Source organism: Numida meleagris, chromosome 6 (genome assembly GCF_002078875.1).
Source record: "Numida meleagris isolate 19003 breed g44 Domestic line chromosome 6, NumMel1.0, whole genome shotgun sequence".
Taxonomy (NCBI): domain Eukaryota; kingdom Metazoa; phylum Chordata; class Aves; order Galliformes; family Numididae; genus Numida; species Numida meleagris.
In genome coordinates this window covers 31,270,676-31,285,337 of record NC_034414.1, presented here as the reverse complement: position 1 = coordinate 31,285,337, position 14,662 = coordinate 31,270,676, and the positions used below count along the sequence as shown (strand labels likewise).

General features: G+C 41.3%; 2 protein-coding genes across 7 annotated transcripts in view; both read left to right on the top strand.

The window, feature by feature from the left end:
* The window catches only part of ARHGAP11A (Rho GTPase activating protein 11A), a 12,135-nt gene extending 9,466 nt beyond the window's left edge, over positions 1–2,669 (top strand). For both annotated transcript variants that reach the window (XM_021401638.1, XM_021401639.1), the window contains one exon: positions 252–2,669. In XM_021401638.1, coding sequence (XP_021257313.1) covers positions 252–1,816 — 1,565 coding nt within the window. In that variant the 3' untranslated portion in view covers positions 1,817–2,669. The remainder of the gene's footprint in view (positions 1–251) is intronic.
* SCG5 (secretogranin V) overlaps positions 2,825–14,662 on the top strand; it is a 28,767-nt gene continuing 16,929 nt past the window's right edge. The window contains exons 1-2 of one of the 5 annotated variants that reach the window (XR_002440225.1): positions 2,825–4,106; positions 5,387–5,619. Coding sequence is in view for 4 of the 5 variants with exons in the window: in XM_021401640.1 (XP_021257315.1) it covers positions 5,406–5,619 (214 nt within the window). In the remaining variant the exon portion in view is untranslated. Of the gene's footprint in view, positions 4,107–4,209; positions 4,359–4,454; positions 4,677–5,173; positions 5,199–5,386; positions 5,620–14,662 lie in introns of those variants that run through there. The other 4 variants (XM_021401640.1, XM_021401642.1, XM_021401641.1 and 1 more) reach the window with 4 other exon arrangements.

Genomic DNA, 14,662 nt, shown 5'->3' with positions numbered 1-14,662 from the left:
GGAATGGTTTAGGACAAGCTTGTGTCTTTAGTGTATTTTAGTAGTTCTCTTCTGCTGGTTAAACACCATGAGATGTGGGAAAAAAATTCATAATATGAAGAACTGAAGTCACATCTCTAAAATAACAGAGCTTAATGGCACCTTTACATTCAGTGCTAGTTTTGTAACTTCTTTTAGGAGAAATTTTTCCTATAGATGTCATTTTAAATTGCAAGACATTGTTATTAAACACCTATGATATTTATTTTAAGGTTCAAAGAATGTGAGCAAGTCAGAAGAAAACTTGTTAACTCCAAAATGCTGCAACAAAGTTGTTTACAGAATGTCATGGAATAGTCCCACTGTTAAAGAGTCTCAGGAGATCAGCAGCAGCGAGGGAATTCTGCAAGGAAACAGTTCTTCAGAATCTGCTTTCATATTTGAAAAGCCACCAGTTCTTCCAGATGATTACAAACTCACAGCTGAAGATCAACAAGACAACAGGTTAAAGCTTTGTGAAGAAGCAAATAATTTAACTGCAGAAACATTACTGAAAGTTAAACGAGCTTTCTCTGCATCTGGAAGTAATCTTCACCATCTGAGAGCTGATACACAGCCTTCTTTCTCAGGTGTAACAGGTGAAACATTAACAGAAACTCTGCATCTCACAGGACTTAGTCGAGAGAAAGAATTGGTAGCTGAAGTTTCTCAAAGTCCAGCAAAGTTAGAGTCCAGAGAGCTGTTCTACCAACAGAATCAGTCTGATGCTACTGATAAGCAGCAACCAAAAAAAGATGAAATTAAGGCTTTGGAGAAAAAAAGCTTCCGAACTTCTATTGAAATTGAACTTCAGGTCCAGAAACCAGATATAAGAAATGTAGTAGAACTTCCTGTGACACAAGTACTAATCAGAGAAGACAATTTGACTGTTCAGAACACTTCATCAAAAGATGACTTTAAAACATTAGATTCCTTTGGAAGAAAAGAGGAACTAGAGCTAATGCATCCACAAACAGCTGAAAATGGAACGGTAAAATGCTGTAATTCAGAAGAAGGTACTTCCAAACTTCCAGGGGCAGGACAGCTTCCTGCCTTGCAGTTGCCTACATCAGGAAATGAAGTGGGCAGCCAATACTTGCAGGCTGAAAATTCTGCTAGAACTTTAAATAAGACATCAGCTGTTTCTGACCATGGAAAGGTTTCTGACCACATACAGTGGTTTAACAAGCTTTCATTAAATGACCCAAGTTCTGTAAGCAAAACAAAACCACCTCTTAAATTCCAACGTACTCCTGTTCGACAGTCTGTAAGAAGAATGAATTCCTTATTGGAGGCTAACAAAAGATCTATAAGCTCTCGGCTCAGTATAGCTAATGATGTTGGTTCACCACTCGTAAAATCTTTGAGCTGCGATTCTGCACTGTCCTGCTGCACAGAAAAACCCAATAAGAATTCCATAGCTTTGTCACTCAGGAGTGAAAGTACATTTGACCAAGTATCTACATCTCATTGTCAGCTTGACCTAACATCCAAATCATGTTGCAGACATCTGTATCCATCAGACAAGCCAGATGGTTCTGTAAGAACTGCTGGAATCTACAGACAGAAAGTGACTGTTCATCCATCCAAGTCTGTTCTAGAAGATCTAACCAATCATGAAACAGTGAAATCTTGCTTAAAAGTTAATGCAGATGTAAACATTCCAGGTTTTGCTCCGGAAAAGTCTACAATCACAAGAAGTGCTCCAGCTAAAGAAAAAGCTCGTTATAGAGGCTCTCCAAAGAATCCAATATCTAAAGTGAAACTGCTACCAGCTGCAAAACCAGTGGACTTATAGAATTAATTATGATTGCGAAATGGGCTTATTGTAGCTTGGTTAACCTTTGGGAAAATCTACATTGTTCTTGTGATGTGTACAAGTCTATACCTTGTACGTAACGCCTTAGGATTTATGTTGAGGTGGTTTTTTTACTTACGCTTCTCTTATAACTGCTAGTCAGTTCATTCAAATTGATTTGATTTTGTAGTGTTTTTACAAATGTTCTCGTTTGTTTACCTCAGCTTCTAGAAGCGTGCTGCATGTCCCAGAACAATTTTAGCAGCATTTAGACTAAATAACAGTTACAAACAGACCTAATAGATAGAAGATATGTCTTGGTGCTGGATCTTGTTGATTTTCTTTACTTCCTAGTTTCAAATGTATTGTGGCACTATTTTGGTATTTAAGTTGGACCTATTACCAACTCTACTTTTGAGAATTTTTCTTCATTTCTACTGGAGTAAATATTCAGCCAGAGAAAAGTCTTAATTTCGTCAGGCAGCGCCTTCTGCAATATGTACTGAGTATCTTCAGTTGTGGGCAGCAGAATGTTTTGCTATGAAAAGACAGTCTTAACTTATTTCTAGCGCAGTAGAATAGTGTGAACTAGATGCTTCAGAAGAAGATTTTAGATGCTGATGATGTTGAAAGGGGGATGATTGTAAGAAGCCATAGTCTGTCAAAAGTTGATTTGCACAAGCAATTGTTTACATCTTTTGAAAGGAAAACTGTTTGTCATCAGTTGTAAAATTATTTAAGAGTAAACGCTTGAAACTGTTAGCTGTCTGTATGTGCAAATTGTTGGCAAAATATAAGAGCTGAAAGCACTGGGTACTTTTGGTTTTAATAAAACCATGGGTTTTGTTCCTTCTTTGAGCCCATTCTTCTATAGTGACTTAGAAGTTTAGCTTATGTTGTCGTATACACAAAGGCTGTGAGCATCAGTGAATAAGTCTGAAAGTGCTGAAATCAGAAATCGTTCTATTCTGGCTCTCAAAGATGCAAGTTGGTGATTTTCATTACTAGCAAAAGGCGTGGTATAAAATAGTTCAGCAAGAGTAGGCTTATAAGGTGATCTATTAATGACAGGACCGGTTCTGCTTCCTTTCTGCATCCCCCTTCTTTCCCTTATTTGGAGTGGATGTCAGAGCAGCGGTCCCCAGTAGGGATTATTCTAGATTCTGTTTTAAGGTGTCGTGCAAAGTGTTTGAGAAGCATGTGGTTTGCGAATATACATATTGCTGCCTTTAAGCATTATCTTCTCCAATAAATGTTGAAAGATGTTCTTGTGTAATGAGAAGGCACGACAGATCTTTGCAGAAGTCCACCAGTTGCAACCCAATTGCTACTGATCTGCTTCTTGTGCTTCAGAAGCTTTAAGCTGAGTCATCTGGAAAGTAAGGTGTTACAATCCAGATTCCAAGTTATTTTCTTTTGTCAGTATTTCAGGCTGTTACAGCGAATAGCTGGGGGGGGTGAGTATTGCTAACTTAGTACCGGCTGAATGTTTTTGCTTACTAACAATGGGTTTGAGACCCAAAGCAAGCAAGAAAGTAGGCTCACTTCCAGAAGCCACTGGACTAAGGCAACTTTAAGGCTTTAAGATAAGATAGGCATTATCTGGAAGAGAAAAAAGTAAACTATTTTTGATCACAAAGTAGCAGACTTAAAGCAGGGAGATTTTGGTGGGGGACTGACAAACCAACCCTTAAAATCCAATGAAGACTGTCAGAGGAAGTGCTAAGGCTTGATTTTAGAGGTTGCACAGAATTGTTAGACACATGATGACTTTGTTTTGTAAACAGATGTTTTGGAGAAAGGGAATAGAAATAGCAGGCATGGGATTAAGCAGTAGCGACCTGCACTGGACAGGTTACTGAAATGAAGAAAGGGACCAGAGGCCAGGAAATAAACATCAGTCACTTGCTGAAAGTAGTTCCTGGGTCTGTTGTGTTCTTTGAAGCATCAGGTCTGGGGGTTTCTGCAGATATCTCTATTCTGAAAAGGAGGGCGTGAAATTCACAGCAGCAGTTGTGTTACACAGAATAGTCATCGCGTAAAACAGGCATTAGAAATGATTGTTTTGCTAGGTGCTCTTAATTATAGACTTCAAGTACGGAGAGATCCTTTCACAGTCTTCTGTTAACAGCAGCTCGAGGTCCTGTTTGCAGATTTGCTTATCCTGCAGCCCTTTACCTGCAAGTGCTGGGAGCTGCTGGCCGTGCCGTTGCCTTGTCTCCTGCCCTTATGTAATGCCGCCAGCCCGCAGTTCAGCTACGGAGCATCCTATTCTGGAAGACAAATCCCGGTGAGAAGACAAGCGCAGCGTGGGAAACGAGAGGTGACATCCCTGTAACGGCGTCAATCTACCAAAAATAAACCGAAAGTTGTCAGAGCGTTGCGTTTGGCGTGTCGCACCGGGCCTCCTGAACGCCCGTTTGACAAACCCACGCGGTGCACGGCAGCGCCAGGTGCTCGGGGGGGGGCTGGGGCTGCGCACGGAGGATGCGCGGCCGCGGAGCCGCTGCGCCCGCAGAGCCGTGCCGGGAGCGGAACGGAGGTGAGTGCGGTACGGCGCGGCTCGGCGCCCCGGGCTGCAGCCCGGCTTCCTCAGGCTCCGCGCAGGCAGCGGCAGGCCGTGCTGCGCTCCGCCTCGTGGCACGGGGAGTGCGCAGAAAGCGGGCGGTTTTCTCTAGGTGGCAAACGGCGGTTCGGGCTGTGCGAGGCTGCCTCCTGCAGAGGCCGGCGGGGACGTGCGGTGCGCTGGTGCCGCACAGGCGAGACGGGAGTACCGCCGGCGTTGTTTTTTCAGCCATTTTCGCCTCAAAGACGTTGCAGCGTTCCTGGCTGGCAAAGGGCTGCGGTGCGGGGACGTCTGGTGCGGGGAAATCGGACGGCCAAAGGGGGGCCGAGAGGGTCTTTGTTTGGTTAAGAGATTGTAGACAGGCATTGCAATCATAGCACGATGGGAAAATGATTAAAATTCAACCGGAGACAATAATGATTAGTTTAATTTTGTTTTTGTGTCTAATTAAACTGTACGCTGTAGCTGTTCAGTGAAAGGTATTCGGGGGAGCCAAACGAACCCTCTCTGCTTCAGGTGGGAAGATGATGCGTGCGCAGTAGGCAGCCTCTTGTCTTAAGGCAGAAATAGAGCCACGATGCGGGTTGTTCTGCTGCTCTCAGTGCTTGGTTTTTCAGGCCATGCAAGCACACAGCTTGGGAAGCATCTCCTGTCTGAAGAAGGCTTTGCATGGAGCCCTGAGGTTTAGAAAACAGCATAACAAACACATGGGGGAGGGGAAACCGATTTTCATTAAACAAAGCAGTGGATCCATTTTGTTTGCAGCGGCTGCTTAATGAACACTGCAGGGAAACACAGAGCAGAAGACTGATTTGGGTAATTCACTGTTTTGGTTTTTTTTTCCTGAAGGGAAGAAGCTCTTCGCTATTTCCCTCTGGCCCCCACAGATCTTCAGCTGATCCTAGAAGCTGAGATAGTGAGCTGTGATGTGTAGTAATAAGAGGAGCGTTATTTCCACTTTGTTTTCACAACCGTTTCTAATCAGATCCATTTATTTTTCCCAGGCTGCAGTTGGCTACCACAATGGCAAGCACCCTGCTCTGTTCCATGACGTTCCTGCTGGTGTTCGGGTTGGCCTCGGCTTACAGCCACGGTGCCAGGACTCCGGACAGGGTCTCTGAAGCTGACATTCAGAGGCTGCTTCACGGGGTGATGGAGCAGCTGGGCATCGCCCGGCCCCGCGTGGAGTACCCAGCGCACCAGGCCATGAACCTGGTGGGCCCGCAGAGCATTGAAGGTAGCTGGCTTCTTCTGCTTATGGTGAATTTGGTATTTATTATTTATATGGAATTTATCGGTATCCTTCGAAAACAATTCTCACTTTGCAGAGGTACCTATGCAGAATATCCTGAGCTTAAAATCACAGGCTTCTTCACCCTGTTGTTGTCCAACTTCTGCTTTTAAATTGTCAGCTATCTTTTACTTTTCCTAAAGCAATGATTTGGGCTGAACACGCAGTGGTTTTCTATGTACAAGCTTTGTAGAAAAAAGCTACGTTATCTTGGAAATATTTGGCCTCTCATACCTCATAATAACACAATTTACAAAATTCTTCCTTAGTATTGAATGTAACTATATCACATATATGTTTCACATGAAACAAACGTAAGCTGTAGGCCTCAGATCTCATGGACTTTTGGAAACATTTGTGGACCAGAGGAGACCAAACATTTGTGATGTTATGCAAGGTGAAGGAAAAAACCTTACTGAGGGGGATCTGACGTTTCCCAGAGATCTGTACAGCATCAGGGGAGGCACCAATGGTGCAGTGCACTGGGGGGGGGTGAGGGTGGAAAGGACACAGCTGCCCTTTTCCCTGCAATGCTACGATAGCATCTCGAGACTCTGTTGCTGTGATAAATACACCAGGCTCAGGTTCATTGTTCTGGCCAGTGGTTCTGGTCTCACTTTGTGCGAGTAAAGTTTTCTTGGAATCAGTCTCTTCTAACTATGGAAACCATCTGAAATATCTGGCTCAAATATTAGGGTAATGTTGCAAAATGCATTGCCATTTGAATTGTAATGAACTGGCCCTTACTTTAGTATTGCAGTATAAGGTTGAAGGTATGCAACTCAGAATATTGTTGTTAATGTGCAAACAGAGCAGAAAATCCCAGCCCTTCTCTCTCTCTACATTAAGCTGCTTTCACAGAATGTATTTGCTTTAAAGTTCATAGAAAGTCTGCATCCATTTCTGTCTTCACATTCAGGTCTAATGACTGACCTCATCAAAGAGATAAAATTGTCCTAATGAAGGCTGAGGAGAGGATTAAACCTGAATATGCATTTCTACGTGATCATTGCAGACCTAAAGAAACTTTCATCTCTCTCTGTTTTTCTGCAGACTTAAATGTGAGAGACAGTAGGATAAAGAGTAATATTTAGTCTGTGCCCTTTCCTCCTTTATTAATGCTAATATGTAGAGAAATAGACTGGTAGTTTTAGTAATTTGGGGACAATTTCTGGTAAACTTCTGGTAAATCTCCTCTCCATCTCTCTCTTTCTCCCCTTTCCTTTTCTCTTTTCCCTTTTATTTTCCACTTTAGAAGCGTAAGAAATAGTAAATCTCTGACTCTTGAGTTTTTCTATATGCATATATATATATACGTACATTTTAAGCAAAGAAATTGGAACAGGTATGTAAATCCAACTTTAATGTCAAACACTTCTCTTCATTAGTTTTTCTGCCGTAAGTTTTTCAGATAACAGCCACTTGCTCTTTGATTGGTTTCTTGTTGTGGTATTAGTCTACCTGTATACTGTCATACAGCTATCTGCTAAAACAGCAGATTATAAATCGAAGAAAAAAAAACAATTCTGAATGTTTCAAAAGTGTTCATTCCAGTTACAAAGTTAACATAATCTTCTGTCATTATACATTATATTTTTCTATCTCGCCTTTTTTAAAGATACACAAAATTCAGTAAATATTCACTGTTTCTTTTTTAAATATAGACTGTACAGTATTGGACAACTAATCCAACAAAACTAGAATTTCTTTCTCTACCAGTGATTTTACCTATTAACTCTGAAGTCTTTCATAAGGTAACAGTGCTCTATTTTATCCTCTTTTTATATTTATTTTCACATAATTTCAGTGAAAACTGCGTGGTGGGTTTGACTTCAAGGTGTCTACTTTGGAAACAGAACTGCTGGCATGGTATGGTAAGACTCAAAATAGTCCAGTTTTGCAAGAGATGCACAATACTCCCACAGGTGGTATCTGTCTGACAAACTGCATTCGTGACCTTTTTCCCAACCATCTGCCCACTGATCCATTAATGCCATGAGACTGATGCTCACTTGTGCATCAAATGCCTTGTGGCCATAGCTCAAGGACTGGAACTGAGCAGTGGCACATGAAGCTGCAGCCCAGGTTGTGATGTGGAAGCCAAGAAGTCTGTGCCTGTAGTGCTGGTGTTGGCTGGCAGTGGTTTTGTCTGATTGGTGGAGAGAGGGCCTGTGAGTAATATTCCCAGAAGTACCTGTAGGAATGGTTAATGATTTATGGTTGAGCTATGGAAGAGTTAGCTGCACGTGGCTTTAGATGGCATCAGTTCTTCTTCTTAGGGGTTCACATATGAACTTTCCCTAATACAGTAACATGATCATCACTGGCTAGTAATTATTTATGCAGGTACTTTTAAAAATCTACAAGAAAAAGGAGGAAAACTAAGAGGTAAGGAAAGGAAGAAAGATAAGGACAGAAGTTCTACAGATTCAACAAAAGAGGTCAGTGTAAGTTTTCTCTTTAGTTTGAGTTGGAGAGGCAGGGACTGGAATATGTCATAGCAAAATAGGATTTTCATAGAGATCATCTGTAGCAAAATGGTAATTCACTAACTGCTCTCATGAGATGCTGTCTTCACTGGGAATTTTTGCCTGAAAGTAGTGGCACTGGGTATGAAAATGGTATTATCTGAGAGAAATTCTGAGCTGCCCAGAGTGTTGACGTCCGTCCATTTTTCAGACCACAGTTTGCAGTGACCAATGTGGACAGTTAAAGCCTGACTCATCTCATGCTGGTGTCATCACCATCAGCCCACAGACTGTTCTGGAGTGCATCTGTTTCTCATTTTGACCAGATCTTGCACCTCAGGAAAAAAAAAGCAAACAGTTTACCACTCGCAATTTAATAAATTTATTGTGTTATTGCAGAAGATTGTTCTGAACATGTTTTTCTTAACAAATGTTTTTGTCAGAAATTGCACCACCAACTCTAGCGTAGACCCCAGCTGTGTTGATAAGTGTGCATGCCATCAGCTTCAACGCAGCCAGGATTCCAAAAGATTTTCAAAAGGCCAACATTTCACCAATTACATGTGTACTCTTGCAAACGAGGTGCTGTCAAGAAAAAATAAGTTGTGTTACTTTGGAATTTGGAAACAAATTTAAGCTGCCATAATATAGACAAGTTTATGCTAACTGCCTTATTATAATGAAATGTTTGCAAATTTCTGAGTGATTATCATCATAACCTTTTCCAGCTGAATAAGATCTTTATTTTATCCATAAAAATGCTATTGCTGTTAGTTCATAAACAGGTTTCCTAATTATGCTCATTTTCCATCTCTGGTATCTACATTTTTTCCAGTGTTAATCATCATATTCTGACTTAAAACCGCTAAAAAACGGTGTTTCAAGGAACTATATATGGTCTTTTTTCCCCCCTAGAAAAATTTAGGGCTGACTTGGCAGTAGTCAGGAAAGTCACAAACTTGCTATGCACCAAGGACAGCTAGAAGATGGACATGTTTCTGAAAATGCATTTATCTGTGCCTCCTCTTCCAGAACCACCATAGTTTTCTTCTTGATGGACAAAACCAAACCAAACAAAAACAGCAAACCAAAAAAAACCCAGCATTATACAACTTAGAAAGAGAATTTACTGTCTTTTCTTATATTGAAGTCTATAAATACATAGAATCATAGAATCATTTGAGTTTGAAGGGACCCTTAAAGGTCCTTTAGTCCAACCTCTCTGCAATGAACAGGGACACCTACAGCTAGATCAGGTTGCTCAGAGCCCTGTCCAGCCTGCCCTTGAATGTCTCCAGGGACGGGGCATTCACCACCTCTCTGAGCAGCCTGTTCCAGTGCCCCACCATTGTAAAATCTTCCTTATATCCAGTCTATATCTCCCTTCTTTTAGTTGGAAACCATTTCCCCTTTTCCCCTTGTACAGAAGTCTACTTGCTTTTTCCTTTTTTATTTGTCTATTTACCTGTTATCTCAGGTCAGAATGCTGAGATGGGAGTAGAGTCTAGCAGATGCCTGACAGAGAGTTTAATCTACCAAGAAATTGCTGTGAACCACTCAAATTAGGTGACCACTGAGCAGATTTGCCTTCTGAACATGCTCCAGTTCCTAAACAGAGCAACCCCATGCTTACTACTTTTATTTCTATAGCAATGCTCTCTCTCTTTGTGACTTTATCTTATTAGAAAGAAGCATGGCAGAGACTAAGCAGTGATGCTTAGAGAAGGGTTAAAAACCCAAATCTAGAAAATCAAACTGTTATTTAATGAGTAACTGTATTTCTGTGGTTACTATTTTGCTTCATTACTAAAGTACTGCATGAGTAATGCTATGCTATATTCAGATTTCCTATTGAGAATAGTGGGGCTGCATCTCTGTTAACATCGAAGAAAAAACAGATGCCTTCAGCATTTCAAAAACTGAAGTTTTTTTTTCTGCCAGGCAGGAAGCTTATGAAGCAAGAGACCACGTTGTTTTGTTTTCTTTTCTTGTGCGCTCATAAATGTTGCCAATATGTAGTTTTTCGGGGGGCAGAAGGGACAGAGAGGTGAACCTGTGCGTGACTCCGATGCCAGGACTCTGACAGCAGCGGAACATTAACATCTCACTTAAACACACGGGGGCACCAGGAGTCCAGCTCGGGCAGTTTGTAGCACTTCGAAATGGTGAGAGAAGTCTTTTAGTTTTGCAGATATTGTCTTCTTACACTTTTGTTGCCTCTCTGTTGAACTTCTTTGTTGTTTTTGGTTCTATTTGGTAGTTTTGGTTTTATTTCTTAGAAACATGAAGAGCAAAAGAGTCACGATACTGTAAACCTCAATGAAAACATTCGATAATGTCTCTTAAATCCTAATCTTTTGTATAGGAATATGAAAGTATGATGTCTCTTTGGGAAAACGCAGAGCTTTTTACTCTCCTGCAGAGACTGCATATAGCAACTGAGAAAAGGACAGCTTTTGTTTAGTTATTTTGTAGGGAAATATGCACTTGTTTTTTGTTTCAGGAAAAAAAAGGGAGGTAGTGTTTGCCTGGCTGAGATGATGAAACTCTAAGAACCATTACCTTAATATTTTTACTAAGAACTGACAGTACAGACTCTGTACAAACAGCACTTTGCATGAAATATGCTTTCTGAAATATCATGCAGAATACTCACAGATGTTAATTACATCTACTTAGTTTACATTTTCCTAATGAGAAAATTAAGAGGGATATTGCTTGCTTGCCTTGCTATCTGCCCTGTAACACACCTATGAGACTGCCACTCGTTTCCCAGGAGGATGCTGCAAAATTCTCACTAGAGAATACAGCTCGCTAGAGCTGCCCAAACTTATGTTGGTGAAGGCACTTAGTGAAACTAATGCAGGAATGGCTGACCACCACCCACTTGCTTTTCAGCTGCTGTGTGCTGTGCTTGTACCGCAACACATTTGTGTCTCCTTGGGTGATGGGGAGCAATATCCACAGGCAGTAACACGGGAGCACCCTATCTGAGAGTCAGCGCACATGGTCACATCATGGCTGCATTCTCTGTGCTCCGTTTGCACCCCCCCCATGCTAGCAACCATGGTAACCGTGCCATCGCTGGGCTGGCTCTGTGCCACTGCACTGGGGCAGACCTCCCACAGCCAGCTGGCTGCTTTGGGGACATTTTGCAGTGTCACTTTTGTGCAAAGGGACCACACAGTAGCTTGGGATTTGGATTGTTGTATCTGTTCTATAGAGAAAGTTCCGCTGCAGTTCAACGTAAAGTTACATTCACGGTGGGTCTTCTGCTGAAGCACACAAGACCTTCATCAAATAGTGCATTACGGGTCCAACACTGAACAAACAAAATTGATCCCTGAAATCTCTCCATGAGTCCCTGCCTTCAGGGGGTTCTTGTTATTTTGTTTTGTTTTCAAATTACTGAAAACATCCAGCAAATATTATTTCAAAATATAATATGGGCATCTTGGATTTGTAATATTAAGTGAAGATGGTAAAGCTTTTTTATATACTAATTTGTACAGGCTTTACTGAAAATACTTATGATTTTCTTTGCATTTTACTCCCAGAATTATGATGTCAAATATATCCAGAAATAAGATATCAGGCAGTGGTGCGTGCCCTAAGAGAAGCAGTGTAGAATGCTAATTCTGCATTTAAAATTTAGGAGCCAAATGACAGTGGTTTCTTAGAGTGTGTTTTCTTCATCTAAGAAGAAAAGTTCTACGACAGAGTTCTACAATGAAATTGCATATGAAATGGATTATAGCTGTAAATCCACAATCAGGAAAAAAAAGGTCAGGTGATTTGTCTGTTCTTTATTTTATTATAGAGTTTGAAAGTTTGGCCCGTAGTATCATGGTGACAGGAGGCAGTGAGGGTGTCACTATCCACCCCTGTTCTGGATAACCAAGAAGATAAAGTGACCTCAGCTCTCGGAACATCATGTTGACTTTGTGACCTGCTGCTGTGTGGGACTGAGTTCTGCTGTGGGTCACAAAGTCATCTTCAGGAGGTAATTCCAAAGGACAAAGCAGGATGAGATGGGACCCTTTGGGGGAAGACAAGTGGCAGGTCTGTGGGGATTAGAGGTAGATTTTCATGTTCCTAAAGTTAGTTAATTAATTAGAATGGGATTAGACAACTAGTTATACACAAAACTATGTATTTTACATTTGAATAGGAGGAGATTAACTGATAAGAGAGGTAAGAAATCTGAGGAGGAGATGAAAAGTGATAGCTTCTGTGTTATATCTGATGCTTTGCAGTACGCTGTTTTCTTGTGTTGGCAGATGGTATGTAGACATTTAACATGAAATTGTGAAATCTTATGTATCAATGAAAAGTGCCCAGAAGCGTTTAAAAACCCGTCAGTGAAGATTAGCCAAATTATGATGAGTTCTTGTATACTAATATTTTCCCCTACTTGTCTTTCACATGCATAAAACAAGTCTTTGGGTGCATTTATTAGAATTTATACCTTTTTGTAATTGTTCTCACATCACGTGGGTTTCCCCTGCTCCCTTCTGGATTTTAAATTAACTTGCAGTAAGAAAAGATTCCTGTATTTATTTAGTTCTATGAAAAGATATTATAAACTTCTGGACAAAGAGGAGATTCTTGCTTTTCTTGGTTGTGGTGCAGTGTGCAGCAGATAGGATCTCTGGCATGCTCCAGGGGTTTCCAAAACTATTCTCCTTGTGCTTCCCGTTGTGCATGCTTTCAGCAGTGCCCTGACAGCTGCTTAGGGAATGAATGAGGGGCAGAATGTTCCCAGCCACCGGGCAGGAGGTTGAAAGAAGCCAGTTCCTTCCCTTGGGATGCCCTAGTGCAGCAGGTTGCCTGGGCCAAGTCCCTATCACAGTGCTGGAGAGCAGCATTCAGCCTGCTCCTACTTCCAGTGACTCCATTGGGTACCAGTGCAGGGGTAGGGTGGCAGTGAGGAATCTTTTGAACTTCTCATAGTGCCAGTAAACAAAGTGCTCCAGTCTTTATTTGGCACAACTGCATTCTCAGGAAAGAAATAACATCCCGTATCTCATGAGATAAAGCAGGCCACCTGCTTCCTTTCTGTTGCATAAAGCCATGTGCCGCTCACAAGGTTCTTAGCAAGATCACGCTATGCCAGATGCAGGTGCATGATGCTTCCTGGACACGCTTCTCCATGACCTTCATGATGATGCACAGAAGCTGGAATCCAGTGTGGCTAGGGCTGCCTGTTGCTGCAGGTTGCACTTCATATAAATGGGAGTTTATCTACACAGTGAAGTGAGGAAGCTTTCTGCTCAGGGTGTGGGGCAAATTAATCTCACCATTACAGGACTGTTCAGCTGAAGGAGACATAAGATTCCTTTTGTGCTCTGTCAACAAGTGAGCTGCTGGATATTTGTATTGTCTTTGCAGTTTGAATAATGACTAATAATGGCATATAAGCTACTGTTATAAATTCTTTGTGAGAGAGGCAAGGGCGTCACTTGGTCCCAACTATTTCACAATAAAAGCATTTCATATATTATTTGTACTGTTTATAATTAAAATATGGGATAAAAGTGAATCATTCACTGGAAATGAGATCAGTAGTTGTGTGATGTGTGTGCTTAAAGCTTTAGAAAAGACATTGAAAGAAATGTGTTGCAGAGAAAAGAAAAAAATCTTTATAGTTTTAAGAAACAACGTGCCATTAGGGAGAGGAGAAGCTGACTCTGGAATCCAGGATACTTGTGTGATTGCAGTGTAGTTTTCTTGGGTTTCCCCAAGCATGCTCTTGAATGAGCAGGAAAGCTGGCTAGGCTTACATTTTTTCCATTCTTGGTTCTCCTGTGTGAGCTCTTCTTCCTGTTCTTTTATTTAGGAGCTCCTCTGGAATATAGAAAGTGTGATCATTTGTGATTTCTTCTTTTCTTCTCTTTTCCTGACCTTAATCACTCTCAGCAACAAAGAGTAGGACTCTTTTGGATGAAGCTAGCTGAAGATGCAGGGGGAAAATAACACTCGGGCTTTAAATCTTCTGGTGATTTGGAAAGGGTAAGGAGGATGAAAATGGATTCCTAGCTTTTTTTTGCTTTTGGGATTTTTTTGATGTTTGGAATTAGATTAAATGGTGGGGAGTCTTGCAGATAATAAAAAAAAGGAAAAGGAAGTTAGTGGCTGATGTCCAATTTTAAGATGCAAGAGCATTAGAAAGTATGCTGGCAAACTTACCTTTGATTGGGGATTAGACATCCCTTTTGAACGACGCAGTGACACAGGGAAGGTAGATAGAGCAGAGTGGCTGATGTCAGAAGTGCAGGATGTAATGGAGAACTAATAGAAGGAAAATGAGCTATCTCTGGATCAGAGAGGACTCACTGGAAAAGGTTCTGAAGATTTTACCAGTGATAAGAACTAGTAGTCTAGATTAGCAAAATATTTTGCACAGTAGTAAATGATATTGTATCTCAATTCAGCGTCTGTTTAAATTTCACTAATTAACTCACAGCTGAGAAATAACAAACCTGGGATGCTCTCTGCTGGAGTTCTTGGGCAGGTCAGTT